At 35.1% G+C, this 11504-nt stretch overlaps 2 protein-coding genes across 2 annotated transcripts; both read right to left on the reverse strand.

Moving 5' to 3' along the window:
- Nucleotides 1-950: 950 nt before the first annotated feature.
- On the reverse strand, nucleotides 951-4602 carry LOC114421603. Its single transcript, XM_028387621.1, has 4 exons — nucleotides 3939-4602; nucleotides 2911-3342; nucleotides 2499-2808; nucleotides 951-1479 (listed from the first exon to the last, which is right to left on the reverse strand). Exons 1-4 carry the CDS (start codon nucleotides 4464-4466, stop codon nucleotides 1349-1351), a joined length of 1401 nt encoding a protein of 466 aa, XP_028243422.1. The 5' UTR covers nucleotides 4467-4602; the 3' UTR covers nucleotides 951-1348.
- A 1107-nt stretch (nucleotides 4603-5709) lies between these two features.
- On the reverse strand, nucleotides 5710-10828 carry LOC114421604 (lipoxygenase 6, chloroplastic). The gene is made up of 9 exons (XM_028387622.1): nucleotides 10347-10828; nucleotides 9097-9374; nucleotides 8570-8807; nucleotides 8125-8457; nucleotides 7954-8039; nucleotides 7604-7711; nucleotides 7211-7512; nucleotides 6770-7036; nucleotides 5710-6609 (listed from the first exon to the last, which is right to left on the reverse strand). Exons 1-9 carry the CDS (start codon nucleotides 10738-10740, stop codon nucleotides 5850-5852), a joined length of 2766 nt encoding a protein of 921 aa, XP_028243423.1. The 5' UTR covers nucleotides 10741-10828; the 3' UTR covers nucleotides 5710-5849.
- Between the last annotated feature and the right edge of the window lie 676 nt (nucleotides 10829-11504).

Here is an 11504-nt window from a genome sequence, read left to right on the forward strand (position 1 = left end):
GTAACGATAAACCCACAGAAAGTTATTGGATATTTTGGTGTAATTTAACCATTAGGTCATGATTGTTTGTTAAGCTTTATTTATCAAATAATCCAAAATATGGACTTGAATCTATTAACAAGTACTTGTGGTAAAAGCATCAATGTTTGTGTTACAAAAATCCATTTTGATATATTTCACGAAAAGTAATCTTAATCAAGCTAACTAAAACAGAGTGACAAAGCTCTCATTCCGAATATAAGGACTCAAATTAGAAAATAGATAAAACAACACCATCCTAGTTGATTCTAGAGCAAATGCATCTTTGTTTAAGTAACAAACAAAAACATCAATTAGCAATCGATTAAAAATAAAATAAAAATTAGTAAATTTTGCTTTGCTAACAATTTCGTCAAAAAAATGAAAGAGGGTTGGTGCACGAGCCATCAATAATTATTCAGTTGTCTTTCGAAATACGCAAAACATCATTTTCTCATCGCTTAATTTTAATGCCACTTGTTTCGGAGATGAAGTATGGGAATAGGCTACTTGCTTCATGAAACATGTTATAGGCTGATCGGGCTACCAGGTCAGCAACTCTATTATTGCCTTAACCATATCTCAAATAATAATTATACAAAAAATCACTGTAATCTAACTAGATCAGAATTTGCAAGCAACATTACTTAGTGATATGACTGTCCACCGACACTTGCACACCCAACACGATTGGCTCTTATGTTCTCTCCATTCCTAGTTGAAAATTTAAACCTTTATGTCCTAGTGCCCAACACGTTTCTTCCAACTACTCCAAAGCAAAACACATAGGAGTTCAACATGAGAACGCTCTTATAAAGATCACAGATGTCCAGAGCATGGAATCTTCAACGCTGGGGGAGACATGACTATAGCTACAATCCTTCCATTTCAAATGAGATGGTGCAAACCTTAGGTTATGAATCGGAATAATTTGAGAAAGACTGCTTCCAGGAGCCCAAGCAGGTAGAAAACTGCCAAGTATCTTTAAGGTGGTATGAGTTTAAGGTAAGTTGTTTGATTGCATAATGTGCAAATTAGAAGTCACAAGATCCACCAAGATAAGTATGCTGATAAGCAGAATGACGAAAAGAATTTTGGAGACATTTGTGTTGCTGGGGATTGGGGAAGAGGCCAAGGCATTTAACAGTAGTGTGCCTGGTCAAGTCCTCGTGTGGACAACAAACACTGTTTATCTACTTTGCATGGCTACTGTGTGCATGCAACATTCTGGCTCGGCATACTAGTGTAGGACTTTCAATCAAAATGATAGTGATAACCCAGAAGACCTAAAGCTCAAGGGTTTTTTGGTGTCATTGTGCAAATTTTATCCTTAGATTAGAGTCTGACCAAGAACAAAGGTAACCAGACTTAATTCAAGGAAAAATATTGTGTTGACTAGAGACCGGTCGACTGTCCATCCAAATATAGTGATTCCTCCTGGATTCGTCTGCAAATACATCACTGCATATTTGAAAGAATCAATAAGCATGTGATTCTCCTGGTAGGCATAAAATAAGCTAACAGAATGCATTCAAGTGTTGAAACCAGAAAGAACATGATTTCTCAACTTAAAAATACATTCCAAAAGCAGTTATGTAGAAACTAGAAAGTGTTGTGCAATTTAGCATGACTGCCAAGATATCGATAGTAAATAAAGCTATACATATGAACAAGGAAATTTCAGTACACTAATCTCACAAAATACAAAAAAAAAAATGAGAAAATTCACATTTGTGAAATTTCTGATAAAAATAGTGATTACATAGTAACTATGAGGGCAATAGAATGACCTAGTAATCCATACATGTAAAATGAAACTTTAGGCATTCAGTATTTTCTAGAGAGATGACATGTTTATTGCACATTACATTACATATAGAAGATGGTTCTGAGAAGCTAATTTGCTAATCTGATAAGATAGTATCATAAATAAATGCTTGCATAGCCTGCTGTATTAAAATGAAGTAGCCATATGAAGCTAGTTTTAGTCCATGAACATGAGAGATAAATAACACAAATGATTACCAATCAGATATGACCTTAGTGGAAATAGAAGACATATATGATATACCCTTTCCTTCTCTAGGACAAGTCAACTACCTATTTAGCAGGACTAAATGTTTTCAATGTGCCTTGAATGTACAAGATACAGATTTTACAATATAGGAATCACAAATTAATGGATCCAGAAAACTGCTCTCTAACATACATGTTTTTTTGGATCTTTCCAAGTTGTAATTTTACTAATATGTGCTTGAAGTATTATTTCATCTCAAGTTGGTCCCACAACAAACCTATACCATTTACAGCATTTCATGTAACATTATCAGATTATTTTAGGTTCTCATGCAAGATGAAGTTATAAGATAGCACTGATGAAGCATATATGATGGTTTCTATAAGAATTTTACTTTTATCATGAATTAGAAAAACTTGTAAAATTCATCAGTTTACAGAGAGAAGGTGGTTGAATTACACACCAAAAGCTTGTCTCTTGTGATGTGAAGACACATAGGAAGTCCATTGGGTATTTGTAAACATTCCAGCATAATCCATTGACTCTAGATCACTTTCAGAATAGTCTACTTGTATTGCATTTAAATGGTTTGCAGCCTCCAAGCTCCCTGCACTAGCTGAGCTTCTCAATTGAGAGGGTGCATCAGACGATGTGCATGTTAGCATTGCATGCCACCTGCTTGCAACGGAAACAATATTTTGAGCTCTGTGAGAAATTCTTGTCGCAGCATGCAGACAAATAATGATGCCCACCACCTGAACAAGTGTGGATACCTAAAAGAAACAACAGTACAAAAAGAAATGGTGAAATGAAAGGAATTAGTTCCTTCAATCTAAATGCGTATTAATACTTTGAACATAAAGAGTTGGACTTACAGCAAAATCTCCACCGTTAATGAAGGTAAGCATTTGACCATATCCAGTGACCTGCAAAAGCGTCACAACCTGGCTTGCTGTGACGACCAAGAACTCTAGAAGAAGATAGATTCTGAACCTATGACTTATTTTGGAGAGATGATAGCGCAACCGAATGTGCTCCTCCATAAAAACTAACACATCACTTTCCCTTTGCAAGAGCTTCCCATAATCATCAAAGTGGATCACTTGCAAACTACAGACCAAGTGAAACAAAATGCAGGCTGACAGAGAGATTGTACTCATATAAGTCCAAGAAATAATCAAAGCTGATAAAATAGCAAGCGAGAGCCACCAGGACCCATGTTGTACATAGAAAATGCGAATGATTTCTCGCACTGTCTTCAGAATGAAACACGGCAACACCCACAGAAAAAGCATGCGCATAGATCCCTAGTGACAGTAAAAAAGAAAAAAAAAGAGAGTTTAATAGGCATAAAAAAAATGTACTGTGAATTAATCAGAAATCATAATGGTATGACTTGAAAGGTAGTTTTTATAGAAGGTAACGAGCTAACCTTATAAGGCAGTTTATGATCGGATTACACTATCAGTGCATGTAAGTATTATTTTACAACAAAACTTAACTTTGCTTGCTACTGTTCTCCAATCAGAATTGGAGTTTCACCTGGGAAATTTATGTTGACATTTAATGCAAACCTTTATTGCCCAAAATGAAACTCTAAATTTGATTGGTAAACATCAGCAAAAACATCAAGGAACCTTAATGGGGAATAGTTAACTTTCATCTTCAAAATTGACAGAATAATAACATGTTAATAAAAATGAAATAGAAAGAACTGAAACATTACACAATAATCTTCCATGATTTGACTCATCTCATAATAATACTAAAAGAAAAAGCAGCGAAAAATTCTGGTTTCGAGCAACAACCGTAACGACACCAAATACAGTAGAAAAATAAACACGTTTTTTCATCAATAACTCGTGTCAAGTAAAGTAATCAAGCTAGCGAAAAGGAAACTAACCGAAATCCGAGCGACGTAGTCGCGGTGAAAGCAATGCATCTTCCCGGAGTAGCGGTCAACGAAGAGGAACCGTCGGAGACCGTACTTGCGGAGGTTGTGGGAGAGGCAGAGCAAGGAGACGGCGGCGAGGCTGGCCTGAAACGCGACGATCGCCATCTCGAAGCTCTGAATCTCGTACCTGTCGCACTCCGGACAGTCGCACATGGACAGCGCCAGCAGCGGCGCCACCACTCCCACCGCCGCGAAGACGCTCCACGAAACCACGAAGCTCAACGGCGAGTCCTGGTTGAACCCTAACACCGTAAGAAACCGGTCCAACCGCACCAGGCTCGCCTCCACTTTACTCTGATCCTCCTCAATCTCTCCGTCAGCGTCAACTTGAACGTCTTCGTTCTTCTTATTCACATTATTGTTATTGTTATTATTACTATTTCCCTCATTCTGGTTCTGTAGTTGTTGCTGAATTGAAATTAAAAGCGGTGTTTGACTCAGAGGGGGTTCCTCTGTTTGTATTTGCAGATTGGTCATCTTTGTTCTTTTGCGGATCTATCTAAATCAAATTTTACGACTAAGAAGGGATTAATAGGAACCCAGCCGTGGCATTTCGGAAAAGCCTCAGCCGTTGGATGAACCATTTTCGATTGCTGATTTCTTAAGCACTTAGCAAAGCGGTGACGTGGGAAAGAGGATTCAATTATTTTCTTACTCTGCTTTTATTAACGCTAACTCATGCATCATGCATCCTTTTCCTTTTCTTTCTAAATTTAAGAAAATCTTAATAAATACGTACGTCTTAAAGGTATTTATTAAAATATAATCAATGAGTTTTTTTTTTTTTTTAAATTAGAAAGCATGATAAAACTTAAAATTATTTACTATTATTATTGATATTTTTTTATAAATTTTATTTATATTTTTAATTAATACCTTAAAAGTATTTATTATTAGTATCTTCTTGAAAAAAAATATCTTCCATTCTTCTGAGGTGGAGAAAGTGACAGTGCACAGGATCTTAGACCAGACAATGCCCGCATAACGAGGACTTTAGATTTCTTCAACTAATTAAGGATTTACTTTTATTTGTATGATTAAAGTATATTTTTTATACTTATGAAGTGTTTTTTTATGTAAAATTAAAATATGTTATTTTTATTTTCATAAGATTTAATTGTATTTAAATTTATGATTATACTTTTTTATATTATATAATTGGTGTAAATATAATATTTTTTTTACATATATTATTAAAAAATTTACAGGAATAAAAAATATTTTTTTTTAATTTTATGAGTTTACAACTTTAGTTTCCAAAAATGTTGTTGCATATTTGATTTTCTATATTATTAAATTTTAGAAATTTTAAGCTACTATTTACCTTAATTTTTTTAATGCAAATTGATGAGGTGATGTTGGCATGGTGATGTAATAAATATAGAGACATTGATAATGTGCAGAAGTAATAAAAGGAATAAAATTTTAGATTATAAAGGATATGTTAACATGCTTAGAATTACATATTAATGTCACATTATCACTTACATATCATATCATTAATTTGCATTAAAAAATTGACTACATGATGAATTTTTTTTAAAAAAAAAATGAAAGACGACCAAATGTACAATAAAATAATGACTATTGAGTTTCCCTAATATCTCTTTTTACTAAGTGGCGCTCCTTGTTTAATATTTGTATCTTCTGCATATTTCCTTGGTGACGCCGTGATTTTTCATTTTGACGCACGAATAAAATGTAGTACCAAGTCCAAACAGGCACAAAATGAACTGTGTTTAAAAGTATGATTAGAATAGAAAATATATCGTTAACATTTCTTTCCCATAAAAATATGTATGTTAATACGTGGTTTCCGCTAAGAAAATAGGATAAGATGACATAATAAACAACAATTGATCATATAGATATGCTGTTGGGAATTCCACGACCGGTTACCCCTGGCCCTGACGAGGGAAGCAACAGTTCATAGGGAGGGACACCAGCACCACTTCTGTTTCTCAAACGGGGGTCCTTGTTTCTTGCATTTATTATTTCCTCTATTTCCTCCAGTCTAGCAGAAAATTTATTAAATAATTCCATGATTTCATGATCATTGATCCAATGATTCTGCAGAGGTTTAAGTTGACCCAAGTACTCTTCATCAGGTGAATGAGTGGACAGTGTGTCCTGAACAGCCATAACTTTGGTAGCTTGAAGTTGAGTAGGTAGTGATGATAGGAAAACAAGCTGAGGATTTTGAATAAACTTCTCATAATCTGGATCATTCTCCTGAGGGATGAGTTTTCTCATGAGGGTAGGGCGGTTAGGCACATATCCTCCAAAGGGGTATTGTCCAAAGTTTATGGCAGCATGTTGGCCTGAAGCAATCCATATCATTGTGGTAAGTATACCGGATAGGTCCTCTTTGGTATCGAGTTTAGGCCACCAAGGTTCATTTTTTTTGTCAGAGTGACCCTTTAACTTGATTTCTCTCCACCATGCTTGGAGCTCAACATCAGATGTGACTGAATTTGGATCGGAGTAGAAGTGTGCTACATAAGATTCTACCCATTCTTTTATGGCTGACCAGATCAAGAGTCCATCTGCAGCATAAGGGTAGTCATCAATCACAAGTTTTACACCACAGGGCATTGAAGGGTCATCTACTGCCATGCCCCTGAAAAAAAAAAATAGAGCATTATTAACATATTGATAATATGTTATGTCCTATGCACAAAAGTCAAAATGTTAGCAAAATTATGTTACTAATAAGAGCAAAAGGGACAACAAAGGAAGATTTAAATGTGGGGTTTTTAAAGCCTTAAAATCAGTGTTACCTCCGAATAAGATCTGCTGGCAGTGACTCCATGTCAAATCGCCACAATTTCTTGTAAGCTGCTGAACTAAGCTCCATGGCATACTTTCCTGGACTGAAAGATGCCTCAATTATACCACCTCCATTTATCAGATTTTGCCGAGCTAGTGCATTAATTTCTAATGTGTAGCGCATATGAGGGTGTAGCAGCTTGTAAATTGGATGCATTGAGCTTAGTTGTCTACGAGTAGCAATAATATATGGCTCCATGCATGCATGAGTTCTCAACCTGCACACAACAAATTTCCACTGTATTTTACTCTTGGCCAAATGTGAGAAAATCCACCATTTCTTCTGAATAAGTCATTTATGAATCTGAGTTCAATCTAAATTTGCAAAAATAAACTAAGTAAATCTAGCCATTTATTCTATAATTTAGAATTTCCATGATAAATTGCCTTACCAATGATTTACTAGTTGATGGATGCCAGCATCATTTGAGCATACATGAGCTTTTGCCAACTTCCAAATCCAGTGTGTTGTGGCATCATGCCCTTGTGTGTAAATTCGTTTGTTTTGTGGGGAAGAGTGCGTTTGAGGAAGTGAAAGCTCAATTGCTATAGGGCGCAAAATACCAGTCTTTGTATTGAAGAGAATTGTCCGAGAGGCATAAGCTTTCCTCCCAGGCAAAGAGTTCATCTTCTTGATGAACGGCAAAAGCATATCATGGTAATCAAGGATAAACAGTCTCTTTTCCTCAATAGCCTGCCAACATAAAAATAAATGGTAGCAGAGCTAACAAATTTCTGGGAGATAAATAGGTCAAGCTCAAGTAACAACAGAAAATAGAGAAAACCTGTTCCAAGTTCATTCCACCAAGTTCTTGCTCTAGAAGTTCCTTTGTTATTGCTGATTCAGAAGGGCCATAGAGAGAAGGATCTAGCTTGCTGCGGATGGGAAATTCCTATGGAAAACAGAGAGAACTGCTAAAGAAATGACAAAGAAAACAAACTAATACTCCTATAACCTCCTAAATTGGAGAAATTATTACATGATCTAGGATTACCATGTTATCAGACAATCTCCACGTAATACATAATTAATTTGTCGTAAATTGATGAGTTTGGTGGCGTGTTACGTGGAAATTGACCGAACTATGGACAGTACCACACAATAATTTCTTCCTATACAGGTATGAAAAACTACCTTCAACAGCTCAATATTCACTGGATTGACCCCAGCTAAGGTCTGTCTTGCAAATTCATTGTCCCGCAACCAACAAAATTTATCCCCTGGAACCATACAAAAAGGAACAAGTGAATGGATGTTGTTTTTGGCGAATTCAAAGGTTGTGTTGCATTTGCTTCACTAGCATACCTTTTATAACCGCAGGGATCTCATACTTCAACAAACTCTCCCCAGCACTCAGGACTTGTTTCATCACCTTGCCAACTAAGAGATTTTCCATTACCCCTTTTTGCTCTTCATCTCTCAGAACAACACCATCGATATAAAGCTTGTCAATGTCGGAGAAGCACTTGAAAGGAACGTCTGAACTCGACAGAGTGGCTGCGAGCGATGGCAAAAGATTGTGGAACAGAGCTTTCAACCTTCCAGCAGAGAAAGTGTCCTGTTTGATCTCCTCAAAAGTTTCATCCCGTGGCACATAAACAGGATGAGGCTTTTCAATTCTACTCTCAGACAGTGGATCTAATTGCATTGACATTGCACCAATTACACACCCCATTAGACATGCTATTTGCTCATTCCAAAACCCAACACAAAAAGTAACTAACAAGAAAGCAAATTTATTGAAGTGTACCAGAGAGAGTGGGAGGTCTTCCAGTTCTACAACGACGAGGGTAAGGCATTTCGTGACCCCCAAGGACTGGCCTAGCAAGTTCCTCATCCTTATCAGGGTTGCCCAAGTCATTGTACGTAGCATAATCATAGATTCTATCATGTTGCTTTCTTTGCCCGTGTTGGGTACCCCTTATGCTTAGCAAGTCCTCGCGTCGAAGATCTTTGATGCCAGCCGGTGTTTGCGACGGTAAGTATGCCTGTCCACATAATAGTTTTTCATTAGAATGATCATTAAGCGTTCATGGTCTCGACAAATCTTCATGTGTAGTCTAATTTTTTTATTTTTTTTTTATCTATGGTCTCGATCGGTCCATCTTTGCATGATTCTTAGTCAAGTTTTTGTGTTCATGGTCTCAAAAAATCTTTGCGTACATGATAAATAATCGACGTTCCCACTGAAGATTAGACAAAACATAGACACGTCATGCAATAGTTTTTCATTGGTTTAGTGTACTTTATAATAAGAGGGTTTGAGTTGTGACTCACTTTGTTCTTGAAAATGATTCTGGTTTCGGGGTTGTCGTTACGCGAATGAATCCACGTGTTTGCTGGGAAGAAAATGGGTCCTCCGCTGAAGCCATGAACGATGATCTCAACTAGGTAGAACTCTTTTCCATGAAGATTGGTGACAAGAACAGCACCGGGGCATCCAAAGTCACTTGGTACGCTGAATTCAGCAGAGTATTCCACAATGTAAGCAACGTTCGACGGCTTCGGTAGCCACCCTCTCACGTAGGATTGCACGCTTTTCCCAGAATTAGTAACTAATTATTTAAATAGCGCAAATCAGAAAAAGATATAATAGATAGGACAGACTACACAAGAAGTTAATTTAACATGATCACATCAATATTGGTTACAACGTCAAATCTTAAATCTTCTATTTCATTTAGTGAAGAATATGAAAAAAAAATAAAGAACAAAAATAATTATATGTTTTTTTTAATTTAAAGAGAGAATCCAATCAAAATAATAATTTTTTATTTATAGTAGTTTATGAAATTAATAATACTTCTTTAATACTTACACTAGTATCTTAATTGAGAATTATTAATTCTTTAATACTTGCACAAGCATCTTTTCTCATCTAGATTCGGACACTTTTTATTAACCAAGGTTTTTTTCTTTACGCACAAAAAAATATTTTAAAAATATATTTATTTTTAGAAGAGAAGAATGATGTTCAGCTTAAGACAAATAAATGTTTGGATTGCAGCTTGTAAACTTAGTTTTCAATAGTTTTTTTATAAACAAAACTGAATTTTGAAACTAAATTTTAATCTCAAACATACTGTTAAGGAGTAATCAAATATAATTCTAAATTAATTTTTCTCTTAGAGATACTTTTATACTGTCCCACGGAAATCCATACACAAGTCTTCTTCGGACTAAAATTAAAGTCATTTTATATTTACAATATCGTTACTAAACCTTGTCTTACTTTAGATCTATTCAGACGATCGAATCCTTTATGTTAAAATATATATATTCAAAGATTATGTCTACTTAATTAGTTATATAAAAAATTATGTTAATAATGTGATAATAATTGAAAGCAATCTTAGACAAGATATTTTATTACTGTTGGAAATATTAAAATAAGAAGGTGGTTCCATGGCAGATGAGTAGATCTAAGACCAAACAACTTTTTTCCTTTTGGTTGAACAAAGGGACATGAAATCGAAATCAAAAGAAAAAGAAAAAAAGAGTTGAATTAAGTTGAGAAACAGACGTACCAGGGTGAATTTCCTCGCTGATGAGTTGAATCTGGATCCCTTGACCGAAGCCGTTGACCATGTTCTCCCACTGATCCCCAAGCTTCTCAGTGATATTTTCCTTCATCTTCTTCCTTATTGTCACCACTGCCTTCACTTGTATTCCTTCTTCATCAATGCCAGAGCCAGATGATGCCACTGAACTCTTCCCTTTCCTCTCTTTGCTGTCCAACGAAGGAGACGTCGTCGTCGTCGATGTCGTCTGGCTCTTGTCTCCGCCGCTGACCGCCGCTTTAACATCCACGCTTCGCCGCACGGAGGCTGGGAACTGGATCCTCCGGCGGCGGTTGATGGCGAGGGTCGCCGGAGATGGGCGGAGGGAGAGATCTGAGGGGAGAGGCTTGAGCGCCAACATTATGGGTTGACGGATGATGGAGCACTATTCTGCCGTGATTACAAATACTATAATTTGCATGTGCTGTCTTCTCTACCATCCACTATTCATAATTTCATATTCTTTTATATAGAAAAAAAAAACACTTAACAATAATGAATAATTCTTACCTCACAACAAATTTCCTATCTCGTGTACTAGGTAATTATTAGAAACAATTACACTTGAGCCAATTAAAATTATATTTAGGATAAAATTCTCTTTTTAAATATTTAACATAATTTTATATTTTACACTCAAACTCAAAATTACTAATTAAATTATAATAATCCTATATTAATTAATCATGTGTCCTATAATTATATATATATATATATATATATATATATTCATAAACGTTTTCCTGTATCTCTTTATATATCTCTTACATTAAAATGTAAGATGGTTGATTTTTATAATAATTATTTTTAATTTTATATAATTTTTTAATTAACTATTGATGTAAAAAAGTATACCAATTAGATATATTGTAACTAAATTCTTAAAATTATTTTCAATTTTTTAAATATTTTTTAATGTACTAAAGAAATGTGATAATCAATAGAGGTAACAACCGCAATGGAAACGCGAGAATGCTACTTTAAGAGGTCTATTTTTTTTTTTAATTTATTACTTTAAGAGGTCTATGATTGCTCATGTTCGAATAATTTTTGTCTGAAATATTCTTTAGATTTTTATAAATCAAATTAATAATAAAATTTTAATAAAAAAATATTAAATAAAGT

Source organism: Glycine soja, chromosome 8 (genome assembly GCF_004193775.1).
Source record: "Glycine soja cultivar W05 chromosome 8, ASM419377v2, whole genome shotgun sequence".
NCBI classification, from domain to species: Eukaryota; Viridiplantae; Streptophyta; class Magnoliopsida; order Fabales; family Fabaceae; genus Glycine; species Glycine soja.

Excerpts from the sequence above, each read along its gene's own strand:
- LOC114421603 (XM_028387621.1), bottom strand. The coding sequence starts at position 4,466 with ATGACCAATCTGCAAATACAAACAGAGGAACCCCCTCTGAGTCAAACA. Across the intron at positions 2,809-2,910 it reads TTAACGGTGGAGATTTTGCT|GTATCCACACTTGTTCAGGT; the intron begins GTAAGTCCAACT and ends TGTTTCTTTTAG. Across the intron at positions 1,480-2,498 it reads TCACAAGAGACAAGCTTTTG|TGATGTATTTGCAGACGAAT; the intron begins GTGTGTAATTCA and ends TCAAATATGCAG.
- LOC114421604 (XM_028387622.1), bottom strand. The coding sequence starts at position 10,740 with ATGTTGGCGCTCAAGCCTCTCCCCTCAGATCTCTCCCTCCGCCCATCT. Across the intron at positions 8,808-9,096 it reads GAATCATTTTCAAGAACAAA|GCATACTTACCGTCGCAAAC; the intron begins GTGAGTCACAAC and ends TTATGTGGACAG. Across the intron at positions 8,040-8,124 it reads GATCCCTGCGGTTATAAAAG|GGGATAAATTTTGTTGGTTG; the intron begins GTATGCTAGTGA and ends GTATGGTTCCAG.